The sequence below is a fragment of the Pogona vitticeps genome, chromosome 5 (assembly GCF_051106095.1).
Source record: "Pogona vitticeps strain Pit_001003342236 chromosome 5, PviZW2.1, whole genome shotgun sequence".
In the NCBI taxonomy this organism is placed as follows: Eukaryota; Metazoa; Chordata; class Lepidosauria; order Squamata; family Agamidae; genus Pogona; species Pogona vitticeps.
In genome coordinates, this window is record NC_135787.1 from 136912959 (window position 1) to 136930201 (window position 17243).

Consider the following 17243-nt stretch of genomic DNA (forward strand, 5'->3'; position numbering starts at 1 on the left):
TTTTGAGGGTTTTTTAAAAAAATTATTTATTTAGTATTAAGCAGTTATACAATTGCCCATTTCCAACCATGAAATATAAATGATAATATAGTGTTTATTTCTTCTGGATCATAATTCAAAGTCTTTAATTAAGGAAAAACAACATTGCTTGAAAGATCTCTTTCCTTTTTTATATAATGTTGGCACTATCATGGAATACTGAAACTTTCATTTAAGTGGTGTTTTGCTTTATATTTTAAAAAATAAGCGATAAAGGATGACTACCACAAGTGCTATAGTGAAGATGTGCTGAACTGCGATAAGGACAGCAACCTGATATTTCGCGATTGCTATCAAAACTGTGATATGCTTTCTCCCTTTTTGGAAAACGTAATTATAGAAGTAAACTTATTCTTAAAAATGTACATTTCACCACTTTTCTGAAGATGATAACAGTGTTTATATACTACTAAAATATATTAATATGTTAAAGCCACATTATTAAAGGTAACTGTATAATACATTACTCTTGTACATATTAAACTGGTAAAAATGTCATATATAATTATGGATGTTTAGTAAAAAAAAACATTCATAAAAGGGAAAATGATTGGTTTAATGTTGAAATAACACAGCTAGATGGCAAGTAGGCCTCCTGTAAAACTGCTTAAAGAATCATCAGAGATTCTCATCTTGTTCATACAGGCAATAATTATTTATATTCAACACTGATGTTAGTTCAGAAAGGGGCGATACTTCAGCACAACCTTTGTTCAGAGATCCCAGTTTCAAGCTCCACTTCATAGGTCTAGGAAAGACTCCTTCCTGAAACCCTAAAGTGTCATGTGAAGATTGAGGAAATGCTGTTGGACTGCATCTCCCAGCATTAATCATCATTCACTATGACAGTGAGGACTGATTGAAGCTGCAGTCCAGCAACATCTGCAGTGCTGCAACTTTGCCCAACCTTGATGTACTGTAAATATTGTAACTGTAAGTAAGCTGAATCTGATTTGTATTATTTAGAGAAATGTAATAATAGTAATATTACACACCTTCAATTTGATTCTGACTTATGGTGATCCTTTCCAGAGTTTTCTAGGTATACAATGTTCAAAAGTAGGTTACCATTCCCTTCTTCTGGGGACGTCCTGGGACTGTACACCTTGCCCAAGGCCACATAGGCTGGCTCTTCTCCCAGGAAGCAAAGTGAAGACTCAATTTCCCAACCTCTTTAACTCACTGAGTTATCCAGAAATACAAACCAGTCCCATATTACCTGCAACTACAGGTTAAAGCAAATACAGTAAAGGTAAGCATCGCCAAATTGTACTATCCCAGGCTTGTACACCATTCCCAAACTTGATTTGGGCATTAATAAGTGGGACTGCTCATCTTTCTCAATCAAAGGCAGATTTATATGTTGAAAGCCATTCTCAAACTTCACTCTAAACAAAGGCACCAAAGGATTGATAGAATTTATTTCGAGTATTCTTTTAAGAAAAGGAAATGTGTGTGTGTGTGTTTTGCCTTGCCAATAGCCTTAGCCTTACAAAACACAAATAAAGTGGTAAGAAACAAGACAGATGATACTATCGTCTTGTTGCTGAGAGACAGTGGCTGTAAGAAGATGCTTGGGATGTATGAGTCATGGTGGGAGTTTACCACCAGGAGACTGTCGGCAATCCTGTCACAATTTTACAAAATATCAGTTTGGAGAGCCAGGTCTTAATACCAAGAAATGGTCCATCTGTGCCAAAAAGATATCATCCCACTGGTTCATTTCACCAATCACAGTATATCACACTGCAGGGAGTCTGTCCCTAACAGGAAAGGATACATAAAGAAATCTGGGAGAAGCAAAATGTTGGGAGTCAGAAGAGTGAATAACGAGGTGATGAGGAATTTCAGGTTAAAGAAACAGGAGTAGAAGAAAAGACTACAAAATAGAGCCTGACAGAGTTTAGAGAATACATTCAGAGAATACATTGTGAGCATATGGCAGCATTTATATTTGAACCACTCATCCTAATTAGGCTTACAGCTGGGCATTCTGGACCATGGGTCTTGGACAAGATTTAAAATCCTGAATTTGATATAGTACAGGAGAGCCTAGAGAGGAAGGAGCTGTACTCCATAATATGCAGAGGGCATTAGGTTGAGGAGGGCTGCACTAGAGTAACTGCTCATTAACAAGTATCTCATACACACTATCCTCTAGGGAGGATAAACCCATTTTTATCCTCCCTAGACCAATATTTTGGTCCCCTCCTGCTGAAATTACTAGCATTAGTAACAAAAATTTGTAAAGCTATTTCAGTGGATTCCTTGCCTGCTGTTCTCCACCAGTAAAGCCCAGCCTCTTTGAAAGGGGAGTAGTTCTTGGCTGCTGGAAATGTGCCCAGCTTGGCTTTAATTGCCTTCTACCACCCAATCAGGTAACACTTTGAAAACTCATCATGGGAGTCTGGTTGTCCTTTCCCCCATTTGTTATCATTCAAAAAGCCACTACCCTGCTAAGCCCCAACAGTGGGTCAGTCAAGTGGATATCTGGTCCAACACCCCAAATAGATTCCCCAGCCTTTCCCCATGTTTTAATTTTGGGTTTTCCCTTGTGTGTCTTGTTTTTGTTTGTGATTTTTGTTCTCTCATTGATTAGTCTAACATTCTCACAAATTCCAGTTACTATGCTATGGCTGGTCCCAATAAGAGTAGATCCATTGACTCAATGGAATTTACATGAATGTTAATTTATTGTTTAACAAGTGATTCTATGGCTCTACTCTACCTGGGATTAGCAACAGAATACCAGCCTACATATGTAGATATGAATTCCTATCCCTAATTGAGTACATCATGTATATAAGTTCCCCCTCAGTTCCTTTGATCTTCCTTTCTTAGCAGTCCTTCATCCTATTTTCATCATACATATACCAACCGGAAATTACTCCTTTCTCCAGTGATCCATATCTAGAGGCTTTGTCCCATTATTTTTTCCATACCCAGAAGAAGTTCAAAGTTTGCTTTGATAATTTATGCAAGACAAAATATTAGCATGGCTTACAGTCACTGTTTCTCCAACTGCCTCATATAGAACTCCAGATGGGAATGCTTAGAGACATCTGCAGAATGAGTGTACAATTTCTGTGACCATGTGAATTAGACAGAATTGGCTATGTGGCTTTGTTTAAAGGAAATACAATGACATAAATATTTGTGCATCATCTTTCTACTTATAGAATGAAAAACCTGGGCACTCGTCCCTATAGGGTCAAATCACGGAAAATATGTACAGGCTTAATAAACATCTTCCTTAGACCTAAAGCACTCCTTTTGGAAAGGGAGGTTAACAATGTTTGCAAATGAACCCTAGGAGGCTTTAAGTACTTGATTTTCTTTGTTATGAGGAAATTATTCAAGGAAAGCCAGCATTTCTTTGCTATCTTCATTTCTTGTCTGTTATCCCCCCCCCCCACCTTCCTTTGTAATTTACTTGGTTCTGTGGTCAGCAATTAACACCTCAGGAGAGTTCAGATATATAATTCTCTTGTTGTCTATGTTAGATTCGTCAAACTTGCTAGAAGAGAATAAAGATTTAACAAGAGTCTGCAAATACATGCAATTTAAGATGTACCTTTGTAAATTGTTGGAGTCTGGCATTGCAATAAAACAAACAACCTCTCAACTTTGAAGATACAGCGTGCATGTGACATCCTTTTGGAGTAAGCTATTTACATTGGGTAAACTTTGCTTTAAAATAATAATTCAAAAATACATAAATGTTGAGAACAACCTTTGCTACTTCTGGTAGCAAGAACAAACTACAAAGCAGTTTATAGTTGCTATATAGTCAGTTATACAGGGGTGACATTATCTTCAGAATCTTTATCTCCCAAGTTAATGCTACCTGTAGTCGTAGAGTCTTCACGGGCTGCTGTGTTGTTCAGTTTGTGTTTTGAACAATGTGGTATATGACCACAAAAATACATATAAATCCATGGATTGACACAGCTATTAAGATTCCCTAAGAGCATAAGGATGGCTATTACTGGACCTGAAAGAAAAAGAATTTACAAATCAATCACAACTCACAGATAAATATACTGGAAAAAAAATGATAATTTGTGATGCCATTGCTTTTTCACCAATGGTTCTGCCATACATTTGATGGAGGTTTCCCAGCTATTCTGTCATAGTTTCAAAATTCATTCTGGATACCTTGGAATCAGATCACTGGCCATTTTATTGTAGTTTGTCATATACACTCTATGGACTGTTTTTACAGTTAGTGGGAAATGTCTCAAAATGTGAAGGGCATTAGTATTTTCATCCGCTCCAGATACTGTACTCATAAAACACAATTCCTTAATGAATAAAACAGAGCAGCAATCCTCTAGGTGCAAGCCATTCATGATGATGGTTTTATTAAAAAAATTTAAAAATCCTATGTCAGAGAAAATAAGAACTTGGCTGTTTATTTTTCAAAACTAACCAAAATGGTTATCTATTCTAATTGCAATTAACTCATTTCCTTATTTCTCATGATATGTAGCTTTTAAGTTACCTTTGAAAACATCTGCATGCCAAAAACTACTTGCCCCATTGTCCTCCCACTGATTTTACCACTGCCTCAGCATCCACAACAGAATGGAAAATGGCAGCAAGATGTACAGCAGGAGTCAGCCACATGATGGTCCTCTCCCATCACTTAGGGAGAACACAGCCCTGTAACTATAGAGACAACTTAACTATTCCAGGAGTAAAATTGTCCCTTGTCAAGTTACAAAGTAATGTAACATGCTGACACCTTCATGATTGAAAATGGAATTAATTATGGGTGACTTGCTGTTTGTAAGTAGTAATTTCCAAGCTCTCAAGAAAGTACTTCAGTACTTCATTAGTTCAATGTATAAATACAGTTGTGTTATATAAATGCCAGATCATAACAAAACTTCTTGTTAATTCGATCAAAGTATTTTATAATTTAATTACTTTTCATTTATGACTGGAATGCACATGATGTCTGTATCCCATGGAAACTGATTTTCTACTTGCTTTGCTAACTGCAAAATCTTGTGTTTTTTTTCTGGTTTTCTTTATGATCAACGAAATGCTATCAGCATTTCTCTGTTCAAATTAGCAATTTTCACCAGAAGAAAATAACTTTTAATATTTGTTCCCCCTTGAAGAGAAGCATATACATACTGACCAAAATTACACACACACACACATGCAGAGAGTGCTTTATATTACTCCACACTTACATATGCATTACTCATTTGAGATGTAATATAAATTTATTCCAGTACAGAAGCATTCTGCAGGATGAATGTTATCTTACCTTCAGTTCTAGCATCACTGGGGTGCCATGCAGTCCACAACTGTGCAATGAAGAAAGGTGACCAGCAGAAGACATAAGCAACAACGATCACCACTGTCATCTTTATAGTCTTGATCATGGTCTTTGACATACAGTTCACATTGCTTGGCAACGATGGCAATGTTTGCTTCTGATTTGTGACTTCAAATTCATTGTGTTTTTTCCAGTGCATATTCATTTGGACTGCTCTGCATATTCTAACATGGTATACAGTAAGGATAGCTGCAGGAACGAAGAATATGGCTATAGAAATCCAAGTCACATACATCTTGGTGCCCCAGGGTTCAATGAACTCAGCTTGACAGTCAAATATGCCTGGCAATACCTCTCTCTTCTGAAAGATGAAGACCTGGGGTAAGCTAAAGACCAAAGATACCAGCCAGCTGATGCAGACAGAGACATTCCAAAGGGTCCCATTCTTCTGGAAGGTGGTCATGGGGTAGCACACTGCTTGGAATCTGTCTGTTGCCATAACCATGACCATGTAAGTGGATGCAAACATGCTGAATAGCTGGAGATAACTAATGGTCCTGCACAGGACATCTGGACCCATGAAAACATCTGTGATTTTCCAAAAAAGCTGAGGAAGAACTTGAAAGAACGCAACCATCAGGTCTGCCAGGCTCAGGTGAAGCAAAAAAACGTATATCTGAGACAGCTTCATTCGTCTCTTCCATAACACTAGGATGAGAATGAAGTTGCCCACAGATGCTGCCATAAATATGACTCCTAGCACAGCAATCTCTACTTGAGCTAGCTGTTCATCTCTTGGTTGTCTTTCAGGAAGAGCAGAAGTGTTTGTCGAATTGTGAAAATTCTGAAATAAAAGCTGTCCAGACTCATAGCTGTCATTCTCAGAAAATGAGAAATTCTCCATAGTGTGCAGGAAATAATCTGTGAGGTGAGTGCTATGGAGGGCAGGCTAGTGAATACACCACCAGTTGCTCGGGTTTCAGTGTACCTTGAAATATATGGATTCATACATACATTAGTGAATGAGAACCTCAATGCAACTCTCTGTTTCTGTCTCTCATTTATTCAAACTGGAGAGGGGTGGGGAGGCTGAATCCCTCACATTTTCAACAAATAGAGCTATCTGTAACTTGAGAAGCTGTAGTTGCCTTAACCAAGAGCAAATTGGAGAGGGGAAATCCAATGGTAAACATGTACATTTAAAGAAAGGTTTTGGCTTGAGAGACACAACCCCTTGCCATCTAAATCCAAAAATAATAACAACTATTTTCATGCTTATATGTTTACCTATGAGATCATAGCCATGCATCTATGTGACAAAAGTATTCCTTAATTTAACACTTGCTAACTTTAGTGACAAATATTTTTACAGATATATATGGAAAAGTTTTACCCTTGTGAATAGATTTTTTTGTTGTTGTAAAAGATTCCTAGTGAGTGCTACAATGGATCTAGGCTAAAAACATTATTTTAGAGAAAGAAATATTGTTCCTCATTAATTTTGTTTTTCCCTACAAATGCATGTTATGCTCAACAGAAAATATGTTTCTATAAACAATCCTTTTAGTTTCCCCCCAAACCCTCATTCACCTACCCTTGCTTCTCCCCAAAGTGAATAGCTAGGATCTTCTGTTAACACAAAACAACTTCATCTAAAATATATATTAGAGCTATTCATCTTCTCCAATTTTTCACACAGGTAGGCAGAAAATGCAGCAGGGAACAGAGACGAGGTTGACTCTGAAAAGCTATAGCTAAGACAATCTTTGCTATTTTGTTGGCTAGAACCTATAAAATTGTTAGCAGTGTTACTGAAAACTATCCAGTCCTCCCTTCTGTTCTCTGTATGAGCTACGTTGTTTAATAACAGAGAAGGTTCTATCAGAAAGAAAGGGCTAATCTACACACCTTACATTTTAAGATGCATTCATAAAATGGTTCAGTTTGCAAATAAACACCTGTAATACAGCTACTGTATTTAATATTTTAACATATTTACTATTTCTGTACCAACTAATTGGCTGCATGGGAGGGATGGCTGGAAGCAAACAAAGGACTACTTTGACATATACTGTATAGGGGTTAATATAGCATAGATAAAATCCTAAACATGAGGAAAGATTTTGGCATCCATCATATAGCTTCCCTCCTTCCCTCTCCCCACTATCATAAACATCACATGAATGAAAAACATCCCAAACATACAGTGTCTCTTAATTCTTATTTCAAGCAGTTTAAAGTACGCAGTGCATAGCAGTCTTGACAGCTTAAGTATTCTTTCCATATTCATTCAAAGTGATTGTAATACTTACTTAGCTGGCAGGCATTAAGTCCAATTAATCAGCACTCATAAAGCAAGATGAATCTGCAGAAGATAGCAATTCTCTCTTCATACTTACAGCTGCATAACAATAACTGAGCGGCTGGAAACAGTTTCTCCAGCTTTAATTCTGGAAAGAAGGAGGGCGCCGTTGCATCTGTTGTCATGAAAACTCTTGTCACTTGGCTGTTGCAGTCAAGCAAAGCTGTGGCTTACATTTATGCCAGTGTTGACAGCAAGTGCTCCCAGTCACAACTTTTATCCATCCAAGACACAAATCTTCCCATAAAATTCCCTTAATCCTTTGTCTTCAATAAAAGCCAACCTTTTATGGAGTGATAAATATTTGTACTGTTAGGACTTTAGGATTAGGCATCCTTCAGTCTTGAGAGACTATGGCAACATGCTCTGAATAGAGGCCTTGGAACAGAGTCTAGTGTGGCTGAGAAGGCCAATACGAGAGTGCCAATCCCTTCCACACTGAAGACAAATACAATCTGCCCTCTGTCCAGCTCCCTGATTTGGCTGGTTTTCAGACTGCCTCTTTGTCTCTGCCTACTGGACTAGTGTCTCTTCAAATTGGGAGAGGCCATGATGCACCGCCTGTCTCCAGGCTGAACGCTCAGATGTCAAGGTTTCCCATCTGTTCAGGTCCATTCCTAAGGCCTTTGGATCCCGCTTGCAGATATCCTTGTATCACAGCTGTGGTCTCCCTCTGGGGCACTTTCCCCGCACTAATTCTCCATTCAGAAGATCTTTTGGAATCCAACCATCAGCTATTCTTACACCATGCCCAAGCCAACACAGACATTGTTGTTTTGGTAATGTATACATGCTAAAAATCTTAAAAGATGACACTGTTAGGGTGCTACACTAAATATGCCAGCAAGTTTAGAAAACTCAACAGTGGCCAGAGGATTGGAAAAGATCAGTCTACAGTACATCCCAATCCCAAAGAAGGGCAGTGCCAAAGAATGCTCCAACTACCATACAATTGCACTCATTTCACACGCTAGCAAGGTAGTGATATATGGAAATGAGAGCTGGACCATAAAGAAAGCTGACTACCGAAGAATTGATGCTTTTGAATTGTGGTGCTGGAGGAAGCTCTTGAGAGTCCCCTGGACTGCAAGGAGAACAAACCTATCTATTCTAAAGGAAATCAACCCTGAGTACTCACTGGAAGGACAGATCCTGAAGCTGAGGCTCCAATACTTAGGCCATCTTATGACAAGACTCCCTGGAAAAGACCCTGATGTTGGGAAAGTGTGAGGGCAAGAGGAGAAGGGGATGACAGAGGATGAGATGGTTGGACAGTGTAATCAAAGCTACCAATGTGAATTTGACCAAACTCCAGGAGGCAGTGGAAGACAGGAGGGTCTGGCGTGCTCTGGTCCATGGGGTCACGAAGAGTAGAACATGGCTAAACAACAACAAAAAATGGACATTATAGTAGAAAAAGACTGGCTACACCACTGAAGAGTTGGCAGGAAAAAGGCATTCCATACATAGTTGGACCACACTTATATGAAATGAGTATATCCTTCTCTTAAGAGCTTTTCCCCTTTGCTCATGCACACCTTTCAAAAATGCATGCTTAATACATCAGGCATGTAGGGTGAAATAGAAGAGAGCTTCCCTGAAAAGTGGAAAAGCATTGCAAGTATACTTCAGCATCCTCTGGGCAATAGCATGCAGCCAGCCAATCCTTCTTTTCCAGAAGTGTTACATGCTAAAATTGCTGATGAGCAAAATGACCCAATGGTTCTTTTTAGGATCACAAATGACAATACTTTTTTATTAACATGGATGGCATATCTTCATCTAAAGGGGAACTCTCAACTTCACTTTGCCACAAACAGAAAAGTGATGTCTAATGTCCAAGAAACTCACAGATGAACTGATCAACATCGAACAAAAGTTTCTGGGATGTTTCCAGTTGTTGAGAGGCCTTACAACCAATACGGAAGTGCCATTTTTGTAAGAACAAGTATTACAGTCCACTCAACAGACTTCACTGAAGAGGCCAATACAGAAATCTTGGTGACTGAATTAGCTGCACGTGTAGTTGAGATGGGCACAAACTGTGGTTCAGTTGTTCAGCGCAGCTCAGCAGACTGGGCCCAGAGGCATTGCATGGGTGCCCTGGATTCCGCACCCAGACCCCTTCTGTGGGTACCCACTCACATATAGCCACCAGGACTTCCCAACCCTGCCCACTCAGATGCAACCCCCAGGTCTCCCTCCACTGCCCACTCAGAGGCAGCCCCCCGAAGCTTCCATTTCCTGCCCACTCAAAGGCAGTACCCTGGGCTTCCCTATCCTACCTCCTGTCTCTGAGTGGGCACCCATGGGAGGAGGTGGGGTGGGGAAACTGGTGTGCCCGGGCAACACCTGTGGGCCCAATCTGCACTGACCTGCCAAACTAGTTTGTGTGTCTCTCTAGTGTATAGTTTATAAACTACTGTAGTTAATATACCATTGCATATTAAGATGACTAATATGGAAAAACAGAAGATTAACTTTGTAGTTGGAGTTTTCAACAGCCATAGCAACATTTGGGAATAAGAATATGATGACAAAAATTGTGAAGCTGTTAAGAGGTGGGCAGAATGCCATTCAATGTGCCTTATACATGGTCCTAAACTACCCAGTTTGTTTAACAATGGCAGGTGGCGGAGAGGCTACCACCCAGATCTATTTATTTATTTATTTATTGGATTTATATACCGCCCCATAGCGCTACAAGCACTCTCCGGGCGGTTTACAATTTTAATTATAAAGGCTACACATTGCCCCCCCAGCAAGCTGGGTACTCATTTTACCGACCTCGGAAGGATGGAAGGCTGAGTCAACCTTGAGCCGGCTACCTGGGATTTGAACCCCAGGTCGTGAGCACAGTTTTAGCTGCAGTACAGCGTTTTAACCACTGCGCCACGAGGCTAAGTTTTGTTAGTGAACCTAGAAAGCCAAACAGTCAGCAAGACCCATTCTATGTCAGATCTAAGTCATTTAACCTCAATCTATATCATTATGTAGAAGCTATAATTTTTTTAAAGCCATCTAGAAAACGTTTACAGCAATGCTAGGTGCAGTTGTGCTTCAGATTGATCATAGTTCTCTGGTTGAGGGGCAATCTGTAATTTGCATTTTGGACTGTTCTAGTGCCTCCACGGCAAAAGGGTGCCAAACCCATATCTCAGGTCTCACTCTAGAAACACACATCCAATACTTAGAATATATTTCATATTTCACAGAAAATCCTTTTAGTGAAGATACAATAAAATCTGGGAGAAATATGATCTTGACTCTTGCAGAAACAAAAGGAGTTTGATGGATGGCACTATAACAGAGCTATAACAAGAAGCAGCTGGAAAGCTTGGAGACCACTGAAAAGACTGAACAATGATCCAAACAAAAGGACACTGTATGCAAATATAACCCCCAACCAAACAGCATACCAACTGTTCCTGGCAGGGAAGACCATCCAATGCACAATAAAAATAACATCAAAAGGATATTCAGAATGAATCCAGTGAACTTCCTACTCCCTTCATATTGGCAGAACTAGAGGAATCCTGAAGAAGATGTAGGAATGGCAAAGTGGCAAGCCTCAATCATTTACAAAACAAACAAATTAAACATTTTGGGCAAAACACAAAGGAAGAGCTCTTTCAATTCTAAGAACTGCTGGATGAGCAAACAAATTTCAAAACTATTGCAGAAGACAAAAGTAATCAATGTATTGAAACCAGGCAAAGAACCATCAGAACCCAAAAGCTGCAGGTCAATTTCTTTACTATTCCACTTGAACAAATTGTTTGAATGAGTGGTATCAAATTAACCAGCCCCTAAAATTGAATCTCTTCTAATTCTTGAAGAAACATCTTTAGACCTGGCAAATGCCATACAACTCAAATCTCAACTCTTCCTAACTTGTGGGTCACAACCACTAAGGAGGCCACAAAGTGACTTCTGGCGAGGGGTGGTCACCGTATCTTCTGAGTGAGGTGGGGATCTGTCAGTAAAACTTCCATACACACAACCATCTTTACTAAACTTCAACCCTTAGTTCAAACTCTAATGTCTAAATAGGGATTGGGTGTGAAAATGAAATAGATGTTCAAGCTTCAAATGTTTAGTTAGGTCATAAACATGTTTGTTAAATGTTCTTTTGGTGCATGAAAGATACAGGATTTCAGATTCCTCAAAAACAGAAGAGAGGATCAGTTAGTAAAATATATCTGCACAGAATGTGCTAATGTAGCATTTTTTGAGAAGGTACATTGCATGCAATAAAACTGACTGCTGGGATTTAAGCTGATATTTGAATCTGAAATGTTGGATTGCATCCTGAACCAACAATTGTTCATAAGGTGATCAATTAAAAATATAAGTTGGGTTTGCTGCTATTATAGATTCTTCCTTTGCTTAGGGACATGAAACACCCCTTGCTGTTATTATATTTTACTCTTATGGGATCCATTATAGTATTTGTGCCTCAGATTTTGGCTCTGTTGCAAAGATGCTGTTTGTGAGAAAATAAGGTTAAGCAGAGTCTGTGCAGACTCTGAGAGATGGAAAAAATCCAAAAAGCATTTTGTTTTGTTTGGATGGATATTTGATATTCCCTGATGGGCTCAAGGAATTTTGTTTGTCTTATGAAAAAGAACAAAAGCTGGATCCTTGAAAATTTGTTTTAAAAAGACAATAGGTTTGTGCTATAGAGAACAAGGGTGCTATCAAGCAGCTAAATCTTTAAGCTTTCCAGTAACAATGCATATTGGAATATCAGGAAGGCTAATGAAGAAATTCATATTAATAAGCTGATTTGTCTAAGGGCTCAATCAGGTGCGGATTTGTCCCACTGTTTGGTCCACTGTGGGGGCAGTTTGGTTTGCTCTTTTTTTTCAGTAGTCACATGATATAATCGCTGGAACACACCAAACCACCCCAGAACAGTCCTATCTTCACCCTTGTCAAGGGCTTCTACTTTTTTGTTGCAGATAGGATCACTCTGGTCTGTTTCCAGTGTGTGTTATCATGGAGAATGGCCCAAAAGTGAGCCTTTCCAGTTGTCAAGGTTCCTTCTGGTTTGAACTTTGCCCACTCAGCCACTTCACAATATCAGGTGGCTTAATAAGACAGCCTATTCAGGATGTCAGTAAATTGAACAGTTCCTCTGCTCCTTGGCAGAAGGGCAGGGAAAATGAAGTAGGTTGAATTGGTAGAATAATAGTACACTATTGCTGAGGCACTGCATCACTTAAATAAAAGGGGGGGGAGTATTTTTCTCCCCTGTAGTTTATCTTAAAGCACGCACAGGTCAGTAGTTTATCTTAAAGCATTTGCCCATAGCCAAGTCCATGGGTGGCCTTTCAGACAAACCAAAGAAAATATTTTTTTTTCTTTTTAAGTGGTGCGGCACTTTAACCAAGGGGCAGAGGAAATGTTCAGTTTGCCAATATCATGAAGTGGCTCACTTATTAATATGGGGAACACAGCAAATGGCATATCACACATCCACCCAACCCCTAATGATCCTATTTCACCTGTACTAGTCATTTCCAGAAGATCCAATATAAATTTATTTATTTATTTATTTATTTATTTATTTATTTATTTAATTTATATGCCGCCCACACTACCCAGAGGTCTCTGGGCGGCTTACAATAATTAAAATTCAATACAGTAAAAGATAAAATAATTAAAATACAATTAAAATACAATTAAAATTGCCAATATTATTTCAATTAAACGCCTTCTGGAACAGGAAGGTTTTGACCTGGAGCCGAAATGTCATCAGCGTCGGTGCCAGACGAATCTCAGTCGGGAGGGCATTCCATAGTCTGGGGGCAGCTGCCGAAAAGGCCTACAAGCCATCCCTCTTACCTCCTTGAGCGATGGCTCTGTCAAAAGGGCCCCCTGGCTAGATCTTAACTGTCGGGTAGGTTCATATGGAAGGAGGCGGTCCTTCAGGTATCCAGGCCCCAAGCCGTTTAGGGCTTTATATGTCAAAAGAAGCACTTTGAATTGGGCCCGGGCAGCAACTGGTAGCCAATGTAACTTATACAAAATCGGCTTGATATGTTCCCTGGCAGCTGCACCACTCACCAGCCGCGCAGCGCGATTCTGGACCAGTTGCAGTCGCCAGACCATCCTCAAAGGCAGCCCCACATAAAGCGCATTGCAGTAATCTATGCGGGATGTTACCAGTGCATGTGTGACTGTCATGAGACTCCGCTTGTCCAGGTAGGGCCGTAGCTGGTATAATTTCCGCAGCTGAAGGAAGGCACCCCTGGCCACCGAGTCCACCTGGGCTTCCAGTGTTAGACTGGGGTCCAGGAACACCCCCAAGCTGTGGACCCTGTCCCTTAGGGGGAGTGTAACCCCATTCAGGGCAGGGAAATGGCCCTCCAGCCTGTCCGGTGAAGCACACACTAACAGCACTTCCGTCTTGTCTGGATTGAGTTTCAATTTATTAACCCTCATCCAGTCCATTATCAGGTCCAGACACGAGTTCAGCACAGAAACCGCCTCACCTGGATTGGTGGAAAACGAGAGGTAGAGCTGAGTATCGTCAGCATATTGCTGATTCCTCAGCCCAAACCTCCTGATGACCTCTCCCAACGGTTTCATGTAAATGTTGAACAGCATGGAGGACAGTATTGAGCCCTGAGGAACCCCATGACATAACTGCCATGGGGCAGAGCAACTGTCCCCCAGCACCACCCTCTGGACACGGTCAGCCAGGAAGGAGCGGAACCACCATAAAACGGTACCCCCAACTCCCAACCCAGCCAGCCTATCCAGAAGGACACCATGGTCGATGGTGTCGAAAGCCGCTGAGAGGTCCAGGAGTATCAACAGGGTCACACTCCCCCTGTCTCTCTCCCGGCAAAGGTCATCGTACAGGGCGACCAAGGCAGTCTCTGTACCAAAACTCGGCCTGAAACCCGATTGAAATGGATCCAGATAATCCGTTTCATCCAGCAACGCCTGGAGTTGCCCGGCCACAACCCGCTCCAACACCTTGCCCAAATAAGGGAGGTTGGCCACTGGTCGGTAGTTGACCACCAGCCTTGGGTCCAGGTTAGGCTTTTTAAGGAGTGGTCGAATTTCCGCCTCTTTCGAGGCGGTAGGGACCACTCCCTCTCTCAGAGAGGCGTTCACGGCCTCCTGGACCCAGGTGCGAACCCCCCTGGCCGATCTTCCAATCAGCCAGGATGGGCAAGGGTCGAGAGGAGTGGTGGTAGAACGGACAGATCCAAGCACCCTGTCCACATCAACAGGTCTCAACAATTGAAACTCATCCATTAATACTGGACCTAAGCACGGTGCACTGGACACATCCTCTGATTCTGCAGTAACTGTGGAGTCCAACCCACTGCGAATCTGAGAGATTTTTCCCTCAAAATGTATGGCAAACTCATCACAGCGAGCTGATGAGCAGTCCGGGACCTCTGCCGGATTTCCCGGTTGAAACCACCCGAAACAGCTCTGCTGGATGACATTCTGAGGAAGCAATACGGCTGGAGAAATATTGCCGTTTTGCCAGCCGTATTGCCATGAAATAGGCCCGATAATGGGCTCTAAGTCGTGTACGATCGGACTCCCAGCGGGATTTCCTCCACCTGCGCTCCAGCCGTCTCCCCTCTCGCTTCATCGCCCGCAGTTCAGAAGTATACTAAGGAGCTGTCTGGGCTCGGCGAGCAGGGAGAGGGCACTTAGGTGCAATCGTGTCAACCGCCCGGGTCATCTTCCTATTCCATAGTGACCTGAGCTTCGACAGGAGCGCCGACCATATCAGACGGATAATCCCCCAGAGCATCTATAACTGAGATGTGCTCTCAGTTATAGAGGACTATTTCTGTCTCATTGGGTTTTGGGAATGAACTTTTGGATATTTTTGAAATTCCTTAGAACTTCATAAAAATAGGCTACAATATTTATAGAGTTCAATATAGAGAGTTCCCTTCTATTCGGCACTGGTTATACTTCATCTTAAGTACTGTGTTTAGTTCTGGACACTACATTTCAAGTAGGATGCTGACAAATTTGAACAACCTCAGAGGAGGGCAACAAAGATAATCAGGGGGCTGGAGACCAAGCCCAATGAGGAAAGACTGAAAGAACTGGGCATGTTTAGCCTTGAGAAAAGACGAGGGGGGGAGAGATACAGTGGACCCTCGACTTGCATGCGGCTCCACTTACGAACCTTTTGACTTACGGACTTCTCTGGATGCAAAATTTCACTTTAAATTGCGGCCAGAGAATCAACCTGCAGACCGGGGAAAAAAACACGGGAGACGCGGGGAAAGTGGGAAATTTGAACTGCCTTCAGTTAACCGCTGGCCAGCAAAGAGAGTGCTACAGTAGTCTGCTTCCTCGATTGTCCTGTCAGTTAGAGAGTGGTTAGGGAGAGAGTCTTCAGAGAGTCTGCCTGGTACTGTCTGTACAGTGCTGTATACTGTACTAGGGAGTGTGGTGTTTTTTTGGAATTTATTTCTACATTTTTGATTTTTTGATTTCTCACTTTTTTTTTAAACAGAGAGGCTCCCTGTTCTGGGTGCGTACTGTACATTTACTGGGGTTTTTTGCAGCTTGGGGGGTTAGGGCTAGGTGAGGGTTATGTTTCTGTGCTCTGATGGGTCTTGCAGTGTAGATTTAAAATGTGAAAAGTAGACTGTAATGTTAAATTAAAATTAAATGTTAAAATTAGACTGTACAGTAATTTTTAAATGTAAAATTTACTGTATTTATTTATTTTTGCATTCTGTGGCTTCTAAGGTTTGTGTATGAGACCTCTCTTTTGTTCTAAAATGTGTGGGTTTCAAATGTATGGTATAGAAAATTTTCTGTGAGAGCCTGTGGTTGCTGGCATGGTGTAAAATGGGGTTTTAATGCTTGCTGATTGTTGAAGCAGGCAGGCTGTACAGTAAAGGTACAGTAAAATGCAGTTTAAGGGTCCAAAGTCTTTTTTTCTTTAAATCAGAAAATTTTCTGTGAGGGCTTGTGGTGACTGCAAATGCAGGCATTTGGGCTTTAAAATGGCATGCAGGCAGGCTTTAAAATGGCGTTCAGACTCAAGTTTGAAGTTTAAGTTTAAGACTCTACAGTCTTTTTTTCCCCCTTTAAATCAGGGACTGTGCTGATTTGTTGATGCAGGGTTTGTGTACTGTGGTGAGCTGAACCATAGTCATGGCTCCAAAGAAAGAACAGAGCAACACCCCCCCCCAAAAAATAATCTCTGTTGAAACCAAAAAGGAAATCATCAAAAAGCATGAACAGGGCATGCGTTTGACTGAACTGGCTGTTGAATACCAGATAGCAACGTCAACCATCGGTACCATACTAAAGAAGAAAAATGTCTTGAAGCACATTGATGTGGCAAAAGGGGTCACAATCATAACAAAGAACAGGCCACCCCTGATGGAAGAAGTGGAAAAACTTTTGCTGGTGCGGAACAACGAGAAACAACTGAAAGGGGACACTATCAGTGAAGCCATGATCTGTGGAAAAGCGAGGAAGCTGAACAGTGATTTAATGGAGAGAAACCCCTCCGGAAGTGCAGCGCAAGGAGAATTCAAA

The 17243-nt window shown here is 41.1% G+C and overlaps 1 protein-coding gene across 1 annotated transcript; it reads right to left on the reverse strand.

Annotated features, from left to right (window-relative positions):
• LOC110082143 (mesotocin receptor) lies at positions 1-7763 on the reverse strand. Its single transcript, XM_020799466.3, has 3 exons — positions 7645-7763; positions 5321-6320; positions 1-4033 (listed from the first exon to the last, which is right to left on the reverse strand). Exons 2-3 carry the CDS (start codon positions 6234-6236, stop codon positions 3834-3836), a joined length of 1116 nt encoding a protein of 371 aa, XP_020655125.3. The 5' UTR covers positions 6237-6320; positions 7645-7763; the 3' UTR covers positions 1-3833.
• Positions 7764-17243: the final 9480 nt, after the last annotated feature.

Coding starts and splice junctions, on each gene's coding strand:
- LOC110082143 (XM_020799466.3), bottom strand. CDS start 6,236: ATGGAGAATTTCTCATTTTCTGAGAATGACAGCTATGAGTCTGGACAG. Junction 4,034..5,320: donor CAGTGATGCTAGAACTGAAG/GTAAGATAACAT, acceptor TTTTTCTTTCAG/GTCCAGTAATAGCCATCCTT.